Source organism: Tribolium madens, unplaced genomic scaffold (genome assembly GCF_015345945.1).
Source record: "Tribolium madens isolate multiple individuals breed KSU strain unplaced genomic scaffold, Tmad_KSU_1.1 Scaffold_71;HRSCAF=194;Tcas5.2_LG6, whole genome shotgun sequence".
NCBI classification, from domain to species: Eukaryota; Metazoa; Arthropoda; class Insecta; order Coleoptera; family Tenebrionidae; genus Tribolium; species Tribolium madens.
Window position 1 is genome coordinate 216680 of NW_025401041.1, and position 22748 is coordinate 239427.

The 22748-nt window shown below is 30.2% G+C and overlaps 1 protein-coding gene and 1 long non-coding RNA gene across 2 annotated transcripts in view; one reads left to right on the forward strand and one right to left on the reverse strand.

The window, feature by feature from the left end:
* LOC123009331 (calsyntenin-1) overlaps positions 1-22748 on the reverse strand; it is a 41614-nt gene that overhangs the window by 13026 nt on the left and 5840 nt on the right. The window contains exons 2-3 of the mRNA XM_044405555.1: positions 14577-14856; positions 3966-4252 (exon numbers count right to left, since the gene is read on the reverse strand). Of these exons, the coding sequence (XP_044261490.1) occupies positions 3966-4252; positions 14577-14856 (567 nt within the window). The remainder of the gene's footprint in view (positions 1-3965; positions 4253-14576; positions 14857-22748) is intronic.
* LOC123009332 lies at positions 4190-4573 on the forward strand. Its single transcript, XR_006413009.1, has 2 exons — positions 4190-4316; positions 4379-4573. It is a non-coding gene; the product is annotated as an uncharacterized LOC123009332 (long non-coding RNA).

Consider the following 22748-nt stretch of genomic DNA (forward strand, 5'->3'; position numbering starts at 1 on the left):
GAAATTTTATCGCCTAGATGATAAAAAATACATCCATTGTTGTTTATCTGCGGTTGTTGGTTGCTAACGATCTTTGACATCAGATTTCATTGTTGAATTTTACTTTGACATTCATAAATATCGACCAAACTGACAGTAGATAAAGTAGTCTTTTATCGTCTACTAAAATAAAGTAATTTTTATTTACTGTTTAGATTCAAGAAATTCTGGTAGGTGAGTACAAAATAAAACGAAATATTATACACGACGATAAAAATTGTTTATCTACTCGTGAAAAAGTCTACTCGTGACTTCGTCACTCGTAGATAAACAATTTCTTTATCGTCTTGTATAATAAATAACTATTTTTGCATTTAAACAATTCAATTTCACTATAACTGTTATAAAACTAAATAAATGAAATTTGCATGACCGAGTAGTCAATTTTCAGTTGTTTTATCTAAACATTACGTGAAACTATTTAAAAGAACTTTGTTCATGTCCTAGTTTTCCAAGTGTCTCGGGTTAAATACATTTTCTAAAACTATATTTTATTTTACAAATTTTACATTTTAGGCGCTGTTTCTAAAATGGAATTGTGTCGTAGGTTGTACCTATTGTATATATTTTATCGTTATTAATAAGTTCAATCGTGTTCGCATTAGATTTTTTTAAGTAACATAAATATGATTTACAGGATGTTAAAAAAGATTGTGAACTATTTAGAAGTAATAGTATACACTAAAATAAACAAAGTCTTAATAAACATGGGTCCGCAAAGTAAAAAATGTGAAAATTGTTAGAATTTTTACTAGAAGCCTCTCTTTTTTGTTTGAACAGATTGCAAATAAATGTTTCAAAAAACAAATAATCTTCGATATCCCCGAAACCGTTACCTTGCAGACCGATATTTATTAAGACTTTTGTGTTTGTTTTGGTCTATACCATTACCTCCTGAAATATTTTTACAATATTTTTTAACACCCTGTATACCCTGTATAAACGAAATAAATATTGGACAACCCTGTAGAATATGTTAATTTGAGGTGAAATATACCAGCAGAGTGATAATATAAATTCAAATTATTGAAATTTGTAATTGCATACTTTTGTTTTAATGTTAAGACAATATGGTGCATGACCAAGTTTGACCAGTAACCACTGGTAGGGGAATATTTAGGAGGAATTCATAATTTAGAAAGCCTTATTACTAATGCTACAAGAAAAAAATGGGCTACAAAACATTTATTTAATTACTAAAAAAAAAAACAATTTTATCACAAAATATAAGTTACACATGAAAACTTAAATTCACCAAACAGTGAAAATAAAAATTTCATTTGATTCAATTTTGCAAATGTTTTTTAGAGCAAAAGAATTTTTAAAAATCATTTCAAAAATCTTGCTTTTCTTTTTTCATCATTCCAAAGAATTACTGTATAAAAATTTAAACATATAAAAATATTAATTTCAGTACAATTACTCTTAAAACTCTCAAAAAACTGTTTCTTCTTGTTCTATTAACAACGGAAATGAATTACAAACATATTATTTATTTTTGTCCTTACCTACAATATCGTTAGGCTACTCAATTTTTTTTTTATTCAATCCTCTATGTTAAAATTGAATTTTATCTACTCTTTTCTTCATGTTAAAATGAACTTTTATAATCTAGATGATAAAAAAATACATCCATTGTTGTATATGTGCGGTTGTTAATTGCTAGCAATCTTTGACATTAGATTTCATTGTTGAATTTTACTTTGACATTTATAAATATCAACCAAATTGACTACAAAATTAGTGAGGATTGAATAAAATTTTGTATTGTACACGACGATAAAATTTTCATTATCTTTTCGAGCATATTAGCGGCTCGGCTGACGCTTCAACGCTAAATTGCCCTCAAAGATAAAATTCAATTTTATCGTCTTGTATAATAAATAACTATTGTTTATACTACGCAAAGCGAAAAATGTTAAGGCATGATCCAAAATGATTATTTTTTTATAAGTTTAGAAATACTTTCATTTCCTTAAATAATTTTGTCTCAAATAAAGCAAATCCTCTTAAAATTATAGTTCAATACACCAGAAGTTTTTTTAATCTGCCTGTGATATTATTAATAATTGTATTCATATTAAGCTCTTATTTATGAAATAACGTTATCAAGTACTCTTTGATATAAATAATAAAAATCAAAAATAAATTAATGGTCTTTTAAACAAATACTTTATTACAGTGAAACAATAATGTTTTATTTGATTTGTGGCAACCTCCATAATATTGCGACAGTAATTTTTACCAATAAAACTTTATATTTGTATTTATTTTCTAGTTGTTTGCAATAAAACATGCCAATTCAACGATGGCAATTTCCAATTGTCACCTTAAAACAAGGAAGAATTATTTGACCTAAAAATGTAAAATGAACGTAACTCAAACTAATGAACATCAAACATCCAATTACAAAATTGTGTTTTTTACATTTTATAAGCATTATCTTTCTAATTTTTTATTATTGTAACTTAGTACACAGTATTGTTAATTTGTTTGGCAATAACAACAATATTATAATCGAATACATCGAGGATAGAAAGAAATGGTGTATACAGGGTACGCCAGAACTCGGGCCCCAGAGAAAAATGTCGATACCAGGAACATTGAAAACATGTTAAAAAATTCTATCTATAAAAATATCAAAGTTATGAGAGTTTAAATTTTGCACTTTGACTCTATTTCTGTTGGAAAAATATTTTTCCAAGCTTTTTGCTACTATATTAGAAGAGGAAAAAAGGAAGCTGCATCCTACATTTAATGTTATTTGTGGCTTTTATTGGGAAAATTTTTGCAAGTTTACTAAGAACTTATAAAAAAAAATACAGGGTGTTTCACATAACTTTACGAGGAGTGCGCCTGATGTACGCACCCAAATATACAAAAGTCATAAAACACTAGATACAAAAACACACATTTAATTATTTAATTTTTGGAAATCCTTGACAGTAGTTGTCAAACTAATCACTGTTTCATTAATAGTGATAAACTGCAGTTTTTCAGAAACAATTTTCATTTCTTCTGTCAAGAGATGACATGAATATGATTCTAGTTTATTTATCTTAATCACTAACTAACTAAAAACGTTGTAATTTTTGAAAGGGTGAACAAACTAGAGGAGATTATCCAATTTTTCAAAATTTGTAATCGAGTTCCTATCGGAATATGTATTATTGATTGCATCTTGCAGGCGCAGCCCTCGTAAAATTATGTGAAACACACTGTATATACAAAATCATCAGTATCATTAAACAGACATCCAAAAATGTCAAATTTTAAAAAATAAATGTCAAAACAGATAGAATTTTTTTCAGGCTCCTGGTATCTTATCTTACTTTATTTTTCTCTGGGGGTGCGAGTTCTGACACTTCCTATATAAAATAATCATATTGCCCCCCCATAATAATTTTATTAACCCAATAATCTTATTGGCGACCGGTCACCTAAAAAAGAAAACAAACTTGAACCGAGGAGCCGTTCACTCTAGAATTAGTTGTACAAATTTTTGGAATTTAATCGGAAATTGCCTGGAATTGTTTGAAATTATCTTCGGATTGTTTGGAATTACTGGAATTACTTGAGAATTACTAGAATTACTTGAGAATTACTGGAATTATACCTGTATTACTGTTTTTTTTTTTTGGAATTGCTGGAATTTATTTTAGAATTACTGGAATTCTTTTTGGAATAGCTGTAATTCTTTTTAGAATTATAAGAGTGATTTAAAGTACCATATTGATGACGCAGCTGTACTTGAGCGTGCTGCGCAAGGAACACTTATACAGGCTGTCCGGAAAGTCTTTTTCTTGTAACTATTTAATTCGGAATTACAGGAATTATTTTGGAATTACGGAAATTAATTTGAAATTACAGGAATTATGTTGGAATTATAGGAATTAATGGATTTTTTTTTTAATTTGAACACCCACCACAGTCGTAAGCCACGACGCTGAGTATGTGATTATGCGACCTCTCATAATCCAATGGCTCTGTATTCCGAATAACTCCATCCATGTCGATGACAAACGGCTGATCCGAAGTGAGTATCTCATATTTGCAAACGTCGCCGAATTTCGGCGTACAATCACGATCAGTGGCTTCCACACGGACAATCTCGCTGTAGATTCGTCCTTCATCGACTTGTCTTACGTAGCTCGGTTCGGAGAAAGTCGGTGCGTATTCGTTCACATCAGAGACTGTGATGTGAACGGTGGCACTGTAAACAACAAAAAACATATTCAATAAATAAATTGTTGCGGTTTTGTGGGTGACGTTTGTGGGTAAATTTGTGACTATGTTTTCAATGCTATTGAATAATAATCATGTGTTTTTTCCTCCTTAGACATGATCGAGTATGAAAACGTACACTCTATAGAAATGGACGACGCAGATGTGGGTAATTCCCGAACAAGGAAAAGAGTTAAAGCTCTTCTATTTTACTTGTTTGTTGTGTTTATGGGAAGTTTCCTATTAATTTTAATTTGTTTCATTTTTTACAAAACAATTAATTCGTATAATTAAAACGGTTTTCCCCAAAGAATATTTTATTACTTTAATAGTTTTATTAACCATAAATCTCTAATCGGTCAAATTATTATTGCATGACTTTTCATTAATAACCATATTTATAAAAATAAGATAAAATGATTAACACAAACAAGATAAAACTAGGTAATTCCAGGACGGCTGTCCTAACAATTTTTACTATCCTTATCCTGTGTGTCCGTCTGTCTGTCTGTAAACAGCATATCTCGAGAACTATAAAAGCTAGAAACTTAAAATGTAAGTTACTTGTAGGAAGGGGACGCAGCACGAAACAATTGGTAAAAATCGGTCGTACCGTTCGGCCGCAAAGACCAAAAATCTGCCGTAAAGCGGCCGCAAAATTTCACGGTTCATAGAGATAAAAATTATTTAGAATCATGAAACATACCTTAAACAGTAAAATGTGATAAAATAAAAATATTAATGGGTACCGAACTAAAAAAAAAGCACCCCAGACTTGAACCAGCGACAACTATGATCTATTTCGCGTGTAATCCGGCAGGTGGCACTAACGCAAACGTTAGGTTTGCTACTAGGATTTCCAACACTAAATTATTGGCGTAAAGATGTTTTCCAAATGAGTAGGATAAGGAAAGTCGTGTGATGTTCACACCAAATTTTTTTAATAAGTTTTTTTACATATTTTGGATTATTTTCATGCTTACTTTCATTTAAAAACGTACTCATTAATAATTGGTTTAAAATTAACAAACAAAATTGTTTTGTCAAAAACACTAACTAGAGCACAAAAGTCCTTTTCCCAGTGTAAAACCAAAATACCTAAGAAACGGTAGCTTGTACTTCATTTTTTAAGAAGAAATAACTCAAATAAGTGTGAAATACTATATTTTTTTATAATTTGATAATAACAACATAAATTTACACAACAATATAAACAAGAACTGTTAATCGAGCTTTTAGTTAGTTTATATCTGCTATGGTCGTTTTCTTTTAGAATTGAAAGAGTTCTAACAAGGGTAACAAAGTTGCTTCCCCAATTGTAAAAAAAAATATAAATTACCGTCGTAGAAACATGTTTAGGCAATCGGCATAAATTTGAATTACATTAAAACTTTTTTTACTAAAATTATTAAAATTTCATTTGGAATCAAATTAGTTCAAACTACTTGAACCAAGGAATAGAATTAAGACGTAATTTCTGTGGTTTTTTCAAAAAAAAAAAACGTGAAAAGCGATGAAGCCGACACCGTCCCAAAATAACATTTTGTCTTTTTTGTCTCATTTTATCTTTCGTTCGTTATGTGAAAATAACCAAAACTTGCGTAAAAGAATGCTTTCCTACCAAAGAAGCAGAGGCGAACATTTGACAGAAATTGTATTCCATGTGTAATAGTAATGTTCGAACTTTATTTAAAAATATAATCTTTAATCAATTTTTTGAAAAATTCATCTCCCATTGGGGCACCCTTTATCTGTACTATTATTAATTAATTGCTTCTGTACTGGAAATTGCTTGAAATTGTATTTACTTTATTTTAATCTTAGATTAAAATTTTGTAAAAATAAAAAACAAACTAATCAGAAACGCAGTATCTTACACTATAAATTTTTTATTATGTTTTAAAGACTTTTTCACCCATGTCTTAAATTGCCTTTAACAAAACGATATTTTTAGGTTAAACACTATGTGTGGAGAGCAATCATTCGGAAGAACTGTCATATTTGGGTCCAGTAAAACATTAGGTACCTAATTAAAAAGTAGATACTGTGTTTTAGCTTGGGACACCGAGAAACGTAATATTCTGATATTTAATTAATAGTATATTACAACCGAGTTAAGAAATAATTAATTACACCAAAGTATCATATTAGCTGACCGAGAAACGTGACCTCGAGGTTAGATATAACCAGATGAGTAAATGAATTCCTACCAAGGTTTGTATGCTATTTTATTAACAATCACATTGTGTTTAAAAAAGAAAATATCTGTTTTTCTAACAAATTTTGTTTTTGGGATTTGATGGGCTCGGAACGATGGCAATCATTTGTCGATCTCCAATAGGTTAGGAATAATTGGCACATTATTATAGTGATTGTGAATAAAAATAATAGTTTATTATTCTACGAGCATATAATGATGGCAATTATTCACTAAGGTGATTAAAAAACTTCGTCTTCGTCAATAACAGCCATTATATGTGAGTAGAATACAACATTTTATCTAGGATCTTTTTGAATAAAACACTTTCTACTTATCAAATTTATATTTGTTATAATGACAGATCTGTGACTTATGGTGATAAGTCACAGGTGTAACCCTGGCAACCAATAATAATATTGACAGAACTGGGACTTATGATAAGTGTGAATTATGAGTAACATAATGTACCTATGGTTAACTAAATAACAAACGTATTAAAAAATTAAAAAATATTTTATCACCTTTGATATGTTACGCCACTGTCAAAGTAGCTCACTGTTTTCCCTTTTTCTCCTTGGTTAAAATTAAACATCCACCAACAAAATGTGATTCAAAACCTCAACCTTAAAATAATAAAGCCTGACATGGAAAACGTTTCATAATTTAATTTTCCTTTACAGTTTTAAATAATCCCGCGAACCCTAAAAACATAACAAAACCCATATGTCTAAAAAATGTATGCAACAACCGATCAATAGCGGTCCAAATGACACATTTTTGTAATTTACAGACCTCATCTATCATCAGCTCACCTTTTAAATTCAGCCTTGACTTTTCTCGCTGCAACCAGTAATACACCTTGTATTAAAAATAAACAAACGGCGACCGTGAACAGGTGAAAAACGCAAAGTGATAGAAAATATACAAAGCGATTCACTACTTCGTTTTGTTTATCACAAATTCAATTAGCTAGGTATTAAGCGACGAATCCGAAAGCACAAACAAACAAACACTAAATTACTTAACGCCAAACAAATTTTCACAAATTACATTTCAGCATCGCTGGGATCATAAACCCGCGCCGAAATCGATATTATAAAAACACCCATTAACACCATTTCGTTACGTCATAATTAATGATTTAAGAATGTCGCTTTGTACCATTGTGTTATAGATTTTTTCGCATAGACCGTGAAACGAAATAATTAATGATCGCACGAAGGCATAATAAGAAAACGTCAAAAAACACAAAAAGTTAACTACAAGCAAGTAAAATAAAAAATGAGCAAACGGCTCACCACCTCCTTAGAAAAAAAAACAGGCTTCTGCGACATGTTAATATTAAAAACCTAATCAAAAAAGATTACATCGAGTCGAATGAAAATTTCTTCGAGAGGTTGTTGCGTCAGGGCCCCATCTGTCACCGGCGATTTTAAGTCCTTACGTAAACCGCACCTGTTATAACCGGAGGTTATGACGCGGTAACGTTTTGGGATTATCGTTTTTTGATAGCGGATCGAGTTGCAGTTTGTGTTTGTGTGGTTCGAGGATATTTGGATGGAATTGGCTGGGGAGTGTTAAAAAATTTAATCGGTGTCAGAGTTTTTTAAATTCATTTCACGATCGAGAAAATGAAACACACGTAAAAAAATAAACGAGAAAAATGTACGTTACAATCTGTATTAATTTAAAAGGTGTTTATTGGTTCGGTATTTGTAGGAATAGAAAATTCCATGTTGGCGGCAGTGTGATATTTTATGGTAATTGGGAGTTTAATTGACGCCGTCACTTACGAATTTGTTTGATTACTTAGTTATAAATATTACAAGGCGATCAAAAAGTCCGTCTATCAAGTAAGCGTATGTCGGATGACAGTTTGTATGTTAACTAGATGTCAAAAAATTATTTTATAAAAATTAAAATATTGATCTAAGACAAGTTTAATTGAATTTATCTTTTTTTTGCAAAACTCGAAAACAAAATAATTTCGAAAAATTTTATCCTTAAAAAACGATCACATTTTTATAGTTCCTTAGACTGCACAAATTTTTTTTTTTTCGTAAAGTAATTACTTTATACAAAAAACGCTTGGTTCCATACTTTTTATTCACCTGGTATGTAGTACAAAATGAGTTAATTTAAAACTCAAATACGAATTCAACGTTTCCACATTTTAATTTTTAATTGCCTTGGTTTGGAAGTGATTTATGAAGAATTACCAACGTTATGAACCTTTAGTGTCAAAAACTCAATTTGTTTGCATGGCAACTACGTCAATACATCATTCAAATTTGTTAGAATAATAAATTTAAACCAATGTGACTATGAACAAAATAGCACATACAAACCATGGTGCGAATTTCAAGTCTCAGTCCAATAACCTAAATAAATCCTCGAAATAATGAAATAGTTCAAATCTTAGTTGTAATATACTATTACATAATATGGATACCAAAACCTAGAATTTTTACGAAACATTATTTCTTTTTTGTTAAAATCGAAATATGTGTATGTATTAGAAATGAACAAAAGAAATCCCCTGAAACTTTCAAAATGAATTTTTCTTTTTTTAAAACGTAGTGTTGGTAACACAACTTTAATACACAAAAATCATAATACGTAACCCTTTTATGATACGATGATTCTTTGTCATAAATTCATAACATTGAAAAAAATACACTCAGTCAAAAACCGAAAAAAATTACAATTTACAATTGCGACTAGACAAATCACTTTGTATGTAATTAATTATTAATTATTAAAACTTGAAGAAAAAAACATTTTATCCACAACCACTCTATAAAGAGACTTTATTCCACACTATAGATGCGTATAAAGTACCACTTTATCCACTAGTGGAATAAAGTTACTTTATTCCACTGTTAGTAACCAGCGCACCGCGTAACAGCTTACTACGTTTAACCGAAAGCACATTTGGCGTGACGTTTAAATGTCACTTTAATTTTTAAATAAGTTTGGAATAATTTGGGCCTGTGATTGTGGATAAAACGTTATATTGCAGTGGTGTGTTAGTCGCGTTTTATCCACTTAAGAAAATTAAGCGCTCAAACTGACGTTCTCGCGGTTAAACATTCTTGCGTGGATAAAACGCTATCTAACACACTCTTACAATAAATAAATATTATTTAGATAATTTTCAACCAAATAAAAAAAATTGAACTAATTTATTGTTAAATGTAATAATAAAGATGTACTCCCATTTCAAATAATTCATTAAAATGGAAATAAGTTGACGTTAATACATCTTTAAATGTCAACATTATCAATTCATGATATCTGACAAATTTTTAAAGTTTTAATGAAATGCATCTATAAAATAATTTTAACAAAAAAAAACACTTCTTTTGACAAATAATTAATTGTTTAAGTCGCTTTTTCGGTATCACACAATACGGAAATACATATTTTTTATAATATTCATGCTAGTAAAATCTTGGATTTCTTTCAATACTCCTGATACTTATTGCAGCAGATCTGACCTGAATTGACCCCATGACGAGGTTATTTTCAAAAGTCGATAGTTACCCCGAACTGCATTTCATCGGGAAATTATAATGGAAAACTTCACAAATAAAAAAAACTTATAATTAAGTAACATCATTTGGAATTTTAAACTTTTCGCTACAAATTGACTTCTTTACGTGGTGACAAAATGAACAAAATTTAATTGCAACGTTATCGACTTAACAAAATAACGCTTTTATAGGTGAAATGAAATTAGATAAAATCCTGAGTACAAACTTGTCAAATTAAACTTTTCCAACAACTGGAACAAATGAAAATTAAATGCAGTTTCAATAAATCTCCAAGTTTTGTTCCTTCATGATTGGAAATCGTGATGATAATGGTACAAAATTAGTCAGTAAGAAAGTTTTAACTTGATTTGAATTATTTTATTAAAAATAAAATTTTCTTTGAAAAAATATCGTTTTATTATACAATTAACCCCTAACTCTACTCCTTTTAATGTAAATTGACTCCTTAAAAGGGTTGTCTGTGCACTTTAAAAAAAGAAGTCTTTTTTTAAGTGGAATGTTGTAACAAAGTATAACTTCCTCTTCTTCTTCAGAAGCTGTTTAAAGGCAATAAAATTATAGTTTGGTAACAATCAGAAACACTGTTTGTACAAACTAGATGTAGAAGATTAATTTCACTTTGTGTAAATTCCCAACTTTCGTAATTTTCAACTTTGTAGTTTCACGATTAGTCAGTAAAATTTATTTAAAACAAGAAAACATATTTTGAAAGATTTTAAATAATTCACCTGTTTTTCGTTTATTTTATAAATATATAACAAAAATAGACCGCAGCCTAAATAAACAAACCCTTGCGAAACGTCCTAATCATTTACTTTTCAAATAAAAAAATACTTTTGCTTCAATTGAAGTTACCCCACCCTTAAGAACAAAGGTTGTAATTTACAGTGAACAGCCCGCAACACGGTCATAAAACCCCCCGACAGGTCTTATATCTCCATATTTTTTCGCGTTTTAAACTACCCTCTCATGTACGCTACTGTTGTACCATTTTCTAGTTGCTTGACCTCGTTACTTTTTTTAAATAAAGTAGACGACACATTTAAAAACACGACTGACTCATAGTTTGGACAAATTTCAGCACAGAACTTGACATTAATAAGATAAACTGGGACGAGTTGGTGCATTTTCTGTTATTAGTCACTTAAAGGTGCCCACACGTCGTTCTTTCTCATCTCGTTATTATACACGAAAGAAAATACGACACCAGAATAACATCGATATTTTCGGAAATTAATGACCGTTAAGTGGGATTCTCTGGAAATAATTTCGTCCGGTGTTGCTCGTTAAAACTTTACCGCTTTTAACGTGCCAATAAGAAAAAAAATCACCCGAAAGTTGGAAAACCACATTTGATATTTTGCTTGTTTTGGAACTGGATAACTTTTCTTGCAAATGTGAAGACATAATAAACAAGAAATGAAACTTTATTAAATTGAAAAAAAGTAAACTAAAATCAACAATATCATCTCTTTTATTAAACGAAGCAGAACAAGAATTTTGCTCTTTTTTTAGATGCAGTGCAAGATGCAATTTCTGTAATATCAGAAGCCGCTTAAAGAAACATAGATAAATCAAGGAAATGTTTTTCACAATTTTCACATATTAGGTTTTTTCTTATACAGTGTGTCACAACTAAAAATTGCGCCCTAGTTTGAAAAAAATGCTGAAATAGCTCAATATTAACAAAAAAAATTAATAGTAAAAGGGGTCGAGTGACACATTATTATGAGGATATTTTGAGCGGTATATTCCTGGAATTTGAATTGTTTTTACATAACCACTTTTGTTTCCTCTCACCGTAACCTAAAAAAAATCGTTCAAAACTGAAAAAACCATGGTTGCATAGACAATGAAATCAACTTCAAAATGATGTGTCACTCAACCTCTCTTGCTACAGAATGCGCCAGAACTCGCGCCCCAGAAAAAAAAGGTAAAATACCAAAAAAATTGAAATACGGGGTGATTCACGAGGAATAATGAGCTTGACCAAATTCTTGATGCAACCATCATTACACTTTCGCAAGTTGCTTTGGGACACTTTAAAAAAATTATAAATTGAATCCATGATGCCTATTATTATCATCAATCATCGTCATTGTCATTTTTGATAAACGTTACAAATTTATTATAAACTGAGCAAAATGTGGACTTACTCCAATGATGAAAAAACTGACATGATTTTAGCTTACGGAGAATGTTTGAAAAATGCATCTCTTGTTTCCTATGTGATGTCCAATGATATCCCGAAAGAAAAAGCATCTTCTGACACAATCAGGTTAGTTTTTAGAAAATTGGGTTCTTGTTTAGTTATCAAAGCAAAGGGTACCACTGGATGAAACTCGAATGAGTGCCTTCCGTAATTCGTATTTTAATATACCCATTATTGTGTTGGTATTTTAATTACTTCTGTTTTTCATTATTTTAATGTAAAAACTGACAACTTGTAAGTGTGCTCGCTATCTATTATATTATTTATTTATATTTATATATTTCATATTTATTAAAAAAAATTCAAATCTACCTGACCTATGAAAATGTAATGTTGGTTGCATCGAGAATTTGGTCAGGCTCTTCATTCCTCGTAAATCACCCTGTAAGTTGTGAGAGTTTAAATTTTGCACTTTGACTATTTATTTCTGTTGAAAAAATAATTTCCCAAGTTTTTTTGCTATTAGCAGAGGAAACAAGGAAGCTGTATCCAAAATTGGAACTGTTTTTAATGTTATTTATGGATTTTATGCTCAAAATTTTTGTACCTTTACTAAATAATTTAAAAAAACATCACAAGATCATGAGCATCATTAAATAGACATAAAAAAATGTCAAATGTCAAAAAATAAATGTCAATTTTTTTTGAAAAATAAAGTATTTTAAACATTTTTGTCCATATTCCTGGTACCTTATCTTACTTAAATGTTTTCTTTAGGGTGTGAGTCCTGACACACCCTGTTTAAATTTTTTAAAGAAGTGGCTCTGGGCGTTGGAGGGAAGCAAAAATAACTTTGAAACTTTGATAAAATTTGGTCCCCCTTTAAGTTAAAATTGACCTCTGTTTCACCATTTTTTCCAAACTTGGACGAAATCGGAGATTTTAGGGAGTGCAAGTTTTAGTTGGGACAGCCTATATAAAAAAATGTATTTGGTTGCGACTGTTAAATAATATTACATATTATGGACGTATCCATACACAAAATTTAGTTCAAATTACACTCCGAGAAATATAAATTCATGTTCCACGACTCTTCCTTGTATAGCTTACTGTCTGAACGCAATTTGATATTTTTATTAATTAAAACGTCAACTTCCAAAACGTCAACTTTGTCCATATCAAAAATCGAGAATGTTTAGTCGTAGATAAAGCATAGTATTCTAGTCGCATACTCAGGTTCAACTTCACCTTGTGAATAATAGTATTCACTATACATATACTCGTTGAAAAATATACTTACAAATCTACAAGCATATAATGACTTCATAACTCCAAGAATAAATTTCTTTGAATGGTGGTTTAACACCACAACCTCAAAACTTAGAAGTTTCATAAATGGTAAAAACTTAAAACAGATGTGAGAAAGTCGGCAAGATTTTAATTTAACTTCAACAACTAGATTAAAAGCCAATTAATAAGAGAGATGGCACAACAATGAAAATCAAAAAAAACTTTTTTGAATTCTTTTTGTAAAAAAATTAAATTCAACTGGAATCTTAGCCCCACGTTGTGTGGCTTCGTTATATAAAAACTACAAATTCTTCAAGATTTTCTAGTAGTTAATAGATAATATCCCAATCTATTTTTCGAGATCGATAAATACAAACTTTAAACGATTTAATTTGAGACTGTATTTGCTGCAAACACCATTTTTTTTTCTAAAAAAAGCTTCTAAATAGTGCTAACGTCTTATTATACTGCATTAGCTCGTTGACTTCTTTTGCATGTGTTCGCAAATATAAAGACAACTCGTTGCGAAGATTTATAAAAAAGAGAATTGTAGATAATTAAGTTTTCTGAAAAAATATCTCTGAATAAATGTATTCTTTTAGTCGCCACGATATATGATAAGCTAACAAATGCAAGAAAATCTTTTAGAAAATATACAGAGACATTTTTTTATTAGTATACAACATAGCCCTATGTATATGTACTAAAAAAAAAACGGGTCAACTTCAATGTAACTATGACTATTACGATTAGCCGTTAGTCTAGGCATAGGCAACCAATATTACAAATGTACAATTACTATGTTGCTGGTATCTTATCTTACTTGAAATTTTTCTTTGGGGTGCAAGTTCTGACAGACCTTGCGTACTCCTACAACTTCATATTTTTGATCAATTTGATTATAGAATTTGAAAAAATTAAATATTAGATCATTTGAAACCTTTTCACATTATCCAGATCACATTTCCCGGCACGTGTGAAACCACCCTTCATCTTTACGTAACATCCCAATTAATTTTTTTTCCCCAAGGCCGACTTACATTCATACATCATCAAGTCAAGTTACGCAATTAACCTTTTTTTTCCATACTTGTCTTTGTTTCAGTTTTCTTACCTGACGCTCTGCTTGCCGTTACAGCCAACGGCGGCTATGTCGAACTTGTAGTTCCTCCTTTTCTCGCAGTTGAGCACCCTCCTTGCCCTGAGTTCGGCATAGCCGTCTTCTTTCGAGACAATCTCAAAAGGAGCCTCTCCATGGTGTTTGTTTACGATGCGAAAACTGCAAACTTGTTCGCCGATGGCGCGTATCGCCGGCGTCACTTCGACCAACGTCTCGTTCTCTTTGACAAGGCCGTGATAACCGTTTTCCAAATTGTCCACGTCCAATTTGGGGGCTGAAAAAATAATGTAGTTATTAAAAGAAAACTTGACCCAATAAAGAAGCGAATGACAAATAAGATAAGATGCTAGGAACATAGAAAAAAATGTTACAAAAATTGGATCTATAAGAATTTCGTAATTATGAGGGTTTAAATTTTGCACTTTGACTCTATTTATTTCTGTTGGAAAAATTACAGTAGCCAACAAGCATTTTGTGACTGAGAAGAAAACAGTTATTTTTTGTTCAATTCATGTGCTAAACTCAAAAATAATAAAGAAAATTCCATAGCACGTCAGATTTTAAAGTTAGGTATTTTAAGATATCATATGTAATTATGTTCGACAAAATCGGCGAAAAACGAAACACTTAAAATTCATTTTCTCCATTCTCATTTAAATTTTTTTCCCCCAAATTTGGGTGCGAGCAAGGGGATAGGTTCCACCAGTATATATTGACGATGGAAAAGAGGTACCAAGGGAGATGCGATCCAGCTATGATGGGGGATTACTGCTGGTTCCTGATAAGGGAAGTTCAAACACCCTACAAAAGTCAGCTTTTGCAAAAAACTCATCTACTACAGATTTATGTTAGAATCTTATACACCTTTCAACAATGTTCTTGTTTAGTGAATAAATTAAGTTCTTTCGTCGTCTATTTAATTAATTTCTAATTGAAATAAAGAATTTTTAGGATAAAATCTGAGAAAACTATTTTCCTGTAACTTAAAATCTGTACGTGATGGAGAATTTTTCTTATCAAATTCGTAATTAGGGATGTTAACGTACCCTGATACATGTGTCAATAGATCAATCACATTAAAATCAAAATAAAATAAAAATAAAATTTTCGAAATGTGTCAAACACTTTTTTTTTAATTTGAGAGATAACAGGTTTATATTGCGGACGGATATGTCTGAATTGAATAACAATTACCAAGCAATAAAAATGACGTATCACCTTCCGTTGTGCGTAAATTTCATTTTTTATTATTATGCGTTATTTACATGTTCCATAAATAAAAAAAATCCATTCTCAAATTATATGTTTATGTAGTTATCAAAAATGTATGTCAAAAAGATTAACCAACTCTTCGAAGAATCATATCGCTTTCTAGAAAAGGTGTGGTAAGAATAAAGGTGCAATGTAACAATGTATCATAATAAACGTCAAAATGTTAGAACAAATGAAAAACATGAATCAATCTGTCATAAACACTGAGCTTTATATTGATCTTCCGATTATTACTTGAATTTTTCAATAATTAAAAATAAAGTTTCAAAGAACTTAAACACTATCTAAAAATGCTTAAATAAAATGGTTACTTTTATTACAATAGAATGCAGATATCATATTACAATAAATTATTAAAATGCACATTCCAACATTGCAAAGAAAACATACTAGACTTAAGAAAATAACTTTCATTATCTACATTATACACAATGTCACATTAAAATTTGTCACCTTAGAACAACTATTATTTGTTTGACTCATTTTAATACAGTTTAATACACAATCACTACACCAATATACCGATGCGTAACCATTGACAGGTCGGGAAATATGCCATTGCATCCCTTGGTAAGTAATTTATGTAAGATTACTTAAATTCCCAGCCCATCAAATAATATAAAACGCAATTCGTTTGCATCGCAAATCAACATTGACAGAAAAACAAATATTTTGTTAATTAAACAAAATGTGATTGTGAATGAAAAAAAAACCTCGGTGGAAATTCATTACTCTCTCGCGCTCTGTCTAACCCTGAGGCTGCGCCTCTCAATCATTCATATGAGCGATGTAAGCCCTTATTTCCTAATTGAGTCGTAATATACTATTATCAAAGATTTTATAAAACCATTAATTTAAACATCATCTCAAATCTACATCTTTCTTCGTATTAAGATATTAATCATTTTTGTTGTTATCTTTTATTTTCATTTTCCAATAGTAAACAATGAAAACAAATTGCAACAACATATTAAACAAACAGCAATTATTACTTAAAATTACCATAATCATATACTTTGTATCATTCTTTAAAAAATAACATTTATCACTCCTACTTTGCCCCAAAATTAAATAAGTTCTTTATAACTGTCTCAATTTATTTTGAAACGATAAAAAGTTATTCAAAGACCGATGTCACTTTTGCGTTGCGAGAGAAACTTCTATCGATTCGAGTCACCGAACAAGAAAATTTAAGCGTTCAATTGGCAATAAAGAACCAATCGATCTCTTAAAAATTTAACGTGCACCGGTTGTCAAAATAATTTCATTTTTTCATAATCTACATCTACGTTAAAATTAGATAGAACTTTTCATTCGTCTCTATTTCCGCTATTTTTCAAGCACGAAACTTGAAAACTCTTATGCGGGTACATAAGAAACCGGTTTTTACATTTCTCTGCTACAGTGTGACCTAAATATCATCAAGACGCTTCTGAATACTAAAAGAGCAAACGACAGTTGAATATTTGATAAGTTCATACACGAACCACCACATTTTTTTTCCTCTCATCATCAATATCGACACATACTTGCGGAAACTCGCTAAGACATTTATCTCCAAGCATACGGAATATCGCCACTTAAAAGCTATTTTATGTTATTGACATGTCGAGTTTGTCACAAAGAGCATTTCTTATACGTTTTGTATAGAATCTAGATTATATAAAATCTTTTAAATATTTTAATTCAAAACTACAATGCAAAGTATTCGTAATTTCTTTTAAGAAAACACAGCAGCTTCATTGTTTCTTTCGCGTTTTAATAAACAATACCTACGTTTGTAAAGGCCAAGCAAAGTGGATTACTATAAAGTAGTAAAACTGGAATTCAGAAAATCAAATTTAGTTTATCATTTCTTTACAAAATTGTCCTCATTTGAAAACATACAGGCAGTACGTTTAAGGTTATTCATTACTTTAGAATTACATAGAATAATGGCTGAAGAAATATACATATACGAGTACACACTGAATAACTAGTTAAAAATTAAAACTCTAGTCTCTTGTTACAAAGGTTAAATATTGTTATGCAGGATGAATTATGAAAAACGCTCCAAGCCACAACTCCATTATTTTTAAAGATATAACAATACTTCTTAGAACAAAGTTGCAGTTTATTGTAATCTATTGTTTAAGATAGATGCTCAATCAATGCTGCTTCCTGTTTCACCGGAAGTGATATTAATTTCAGTTTTTTATATAAAACATCCTGTGTATTTTATTATTTTTAGCTTCCTCATTAAATTGTCTTTCCACAAACTCACTAACTAAACAATTTGAAAATCAAACTAAATAAAGTAGGCTTTCTAAGACCAACAAACGACTAATAACAAATATCTGTTCAACTTTGATCAAAGAAGAAAATTATTGCTTGAGGCGTTTTTTTATAATCCAGCCTATCGGAGATATTACTCAAGTTATGATACAAATCGTACACCATGATTTCATGTTACATTTTTAATTTATAATATACTTTTTTTAGTTTAGTTCATTTTCCACAGACACATGATCTAAATTTCTACGCTTTGATAGAAGGACTTTTTGATCTCAATGGTACATATGTTACGATCTTTTGCAGAAACGAGAAAATTAAAAGTTCGATGCAAATATTTCTTCACTGACAAAATTAACAAAAAATGAAGTAAGTAATAATTTATTAAAATTATTTGAATTAAATACTTAAAACATATGCCAAATAAGCTGTTTCTGAAGTTCTCCAATTCGTCCTTCAGAACAAATTATTCTAGAGTTCTCCACAACTACCACACACGTTGTTTCCTAAATCCTAAACCATAATATGTATTTCAAAAAAATCACAACATTTAAACATAACAATAACAGATACGTATGGGATGTTTTACTAAATCTCGCTAAATCAAAGATCGATAATAATTAAAAGACAATAATACTTATAACTGTGCTTAGGCACGTACTTGGCGATCGGATTAATAATTTATTCCTTCGTATTTTAATCCGCGTTTTCATATAATGCATATCAAATGAAAATTATAATAAGATTTATAAAAAAAAATGATACAAAGGCATTAAAAAACTCTATTTTCATAAACAAAAAAATTAATCCATTGGCACAGCTGCCGAGCTTTGAAAAAAAAAAGAATTAAATAAGTACTGCTTTACTTCAAAGTTTTTTTCTTGGTATTTTCCTTTTACAAATAAATACGTTAAAGTTTACGAAGCTATTGTTATGCAAAACGTATAAGGAGGAGTTCAAAATCTCATAGACAAGATTTAAATAAAGCACAATAGGTTTATGGCTCAATCAAACTTTAAAAAGCTGGTAAATAAAACAAAACAAAAATAAATACGTTTATCAAAACTAAACTAACTAAAGAAGTAAAGTCAAGGCCTATGTCGACAAGTGTAAGCAAACAATAAATTTAAAATAAATAATAATAAATAAATAAATAAAGGAATATAATTTAAAGGCGTTAAATGTTAGAGAAACCTCTGGAAACGAACAATCATGAGACTAAGTCCGAATAAAATTTACACAAAAGGCTACACTTTATAAGCCGAAAGTCATTCGCTTTCTGTAAATCAGCTCTTAATGTAAACACATTGTCTTAATAGGTATAATTTTTAACATAAACTTTTTCCGAAAATACACAATTTTATCGATTAAGTACATAATTTTGTGTTTCATTTATTTTTAATAAGTACATATTAATAAATCATAATAAAATATTTTTTTTCAAAATTGTCCTTTCCAATTCTTGGTTCGGTCGAACGATAACGCCACATAAAAACTCTGAAAAAATATCAAGCATTCTATTTCAAAGGTTATTCTGTGCTTGACAATTGACAAATTAAAATTTTTGTTCTTATTTTAAACATTGCAAAACTCTGTAAAATCACTAGGTACTAGATACTTACGCTTGTTCCAACCAGAGATCTAAATAAATAGTTCTATAAGTTCTAAACCGTTTCGAATTGTACTGAGTTTGCGCAATATATTTTTTTAAACGCTTAATTTACTCTGCAAAGTGCAGTTCGGAACGGTCGAGGGGAAGGTTCAGAACTGTAGTTGGAACAATGTGTTATACAATAATCTTTTACTGAAGCAAGTGTTTCACAAACGAGTAAAATAACTGTTGAATACAACACAACTATTGTTTCCATAAACATGAAATTACAATTAAACTCATTAAAAGATAAAAACAATATGTTATTATAAAAATTTAAACACAGGGAAAAACATGTTATACATATGTCCAATTAAAGTACGTTTAGCAAAACAATTCTTATTATTAAGCATTGTTCTCGCATTTAGAACATGTAATTACTGAAAATTACAGAACGTTTACGAAATGTAGGTGGATTAAATAGACTACTATTCAATTTGTTCAAATACCTACTGTGTTTGTCAATATCTGTTAATGCTGTCTTGAGCAATTTTAATCTTTTGTGTTGTATTAAATTCCACTAAATTCTTTTTTGACTTTCTAAAATAATTACATCTTGTGATCTTGGTGTAATAATTCATGTTAAACAAAAACACTTTATACGAGACTTTGATTTATTCAAAACGTTTAAAAATTGTTTAAAAAGGTAACCATTTTTACTTCGGAATATTACTTTGTGCATAGAATCTAGTATCACCAAGAAAATGTTTCGTCGTTTCCCTGTAGTTTAGACATAAAATACTGCATCTCATCAAACAAAACGATTAAAAAACTTATGTATAATGATAGCGTGTATAGAAGCTTTTAAAAATCCTTGAAATAAGCACAATATTAGCAGAAATTACAAATTTTATTAAATACTTCCTACTATCAATCGTTCACAAGCGACATAATGTAACATAAACACGAAAATAGAAAGTTATAGATACACTCCTAAATTCTAACAAGTGAATGATTTCAAACATACATTATTGCTTTAGAACCTGGTGTAAATATTTCTTGTTTCTTTTCACTCTGTAAAAGAAAATAAAAAGAATGTGGAATGTAAAATTTTTGGTTCGCCAGTTTCGAGACAGCTTGGATCTATAACTATACATGCAGAAGAAAAATAATGCAAAGAATCGTTCCGACCATAAATATAAAAGTTGACAGTCGAATACATTGGCCTCATAAATAATCCCGAATGATATTCTTTTAATCTCGATTGGTAAGCCTGATATTTGGATTTTTTACCACAAGATGGAGCCGTTCTAACCCAATTTCATTTTGACACAATATGCACTCGACGAAAAAGAACAAAAGAGATATCGCAGACGATGCGATTTTTTTTTCTTTTCTCTAAAGTAGTTAAGCTCTCGACGATACTCGACCGGAGAGAGATAATTTTTTAGCTGGATTGATTCTCAACATGGAAACGAGTATCGTCCTCGTGTCTTTTCACGTCCCTCTGGAACGAAAAGGAGAGGAAGAATAAGAAAGACGCTACAACAAAACACCGACCTTCAGAATCGATTTAAAGTTTTATTGATCAACTCGGTATATCTGAGAGGAGGAGGTGGTACATTGTTCATTCTTATTATTGAAACGGTTTGTTAATAATCGGAGCCAGTTGCACGTGTATAAACTGTTATCGATTGTTTGATGAAAAAACAAAATGGTTTATTGATTCGAACTGGCGAAGTTATTAGTTAATGTTGGAAGAATTGGAAACGTGTTTGTCTTACTTGATGGATTTGGGTAGATGTTGAGATAGGTTCGGTAGACTCGAGAGACGTTCACTCATGATCAAATTGAGATATCCATCGAGGACACTTTATTCAAAGTTATCTTGCCAAGTGTGGTTGAAAATGGAGGAATAAAAGGTGGTTTTATTTCACTAAGTTGGATTGTTGACGTGGCAACGTGATAAAATAAATCAGTGGATCAGAATTTGATTGTGGAATAAGTGCTAAAGTCGTGCATTTTTTAAGTGAATAAGGCAATATGATGTATCCTGCCCTTATTTTATTATTGTTGTATACATACAGGGTGTCAATTTTAAAACTTGCAATCGGCAATATCTCTAAAACTAAAAAAGTTATTGAGAATCACTCAAAACCGTTTCGGTGGTTCATAGGGGGAAATAAAATGACATGGTAAGTAACGCACCTCCACCCACCCCTAAAGCCACAGCCACCTCAAGTTGAAAATTTTAAATAGCACGACCCTACTAGTGATACATCGTTGGAAAGCTAATAACAAGCGCTTTTCAAAAATGCCATACAACAGCCTATTTGGTGAAACCGTCTTCCAATTATTCAAAAACGAAGACTTTAAATTTTCATTTTTTTATTATATTCAGGAGTGGGTGGAGGTGAGTCACTTACCATGATATTTTGATTCCCCTAGGAACCCCTAAAACGGGTTTGAGTTCTAAAATTGACACAATGTATATTGTTATTTCAATTGTGTACAAATTTTTATTTGGGAACAAATTTAACGCTAAGTTATTAAAACAAATGTTAAGCGCATTTGCTAAGTAAAAATAATAAACACTAGATGAAAATAATAAAGCTTCATAAAAGAGAACGAAAAAAAGGACATATTAAATACACTATATTGTACCTAGGGAGCTAATTGGAAATTTTCTTTTCTGAAAATATTGTGGAAAAACTTACTTTCTGTTAAGATCGTAGGAAAAAACATTTTTAGATTAGATTCTGAAAAAATAATCACTTCTCAATTTTGCAAGATGAACAAAAACACAATTTGACCCGTCACACCAAACTTTTATTTCAGATACGACGCGTTTCAACCACCAAGTGGTCATCCTCAGGTGCAATTTTAAAATTCGTTTTCCCAGGAATAGCTTACTTATTGACATGTTGCAACGACTACTTATCAAAACAAGATTTTTTATAAACTTCGTTTTTTTTTTTTTGGTACTTCCACTTGAAAACTACTTCGAAGTGCTCTAAAAAGACTAATAAATT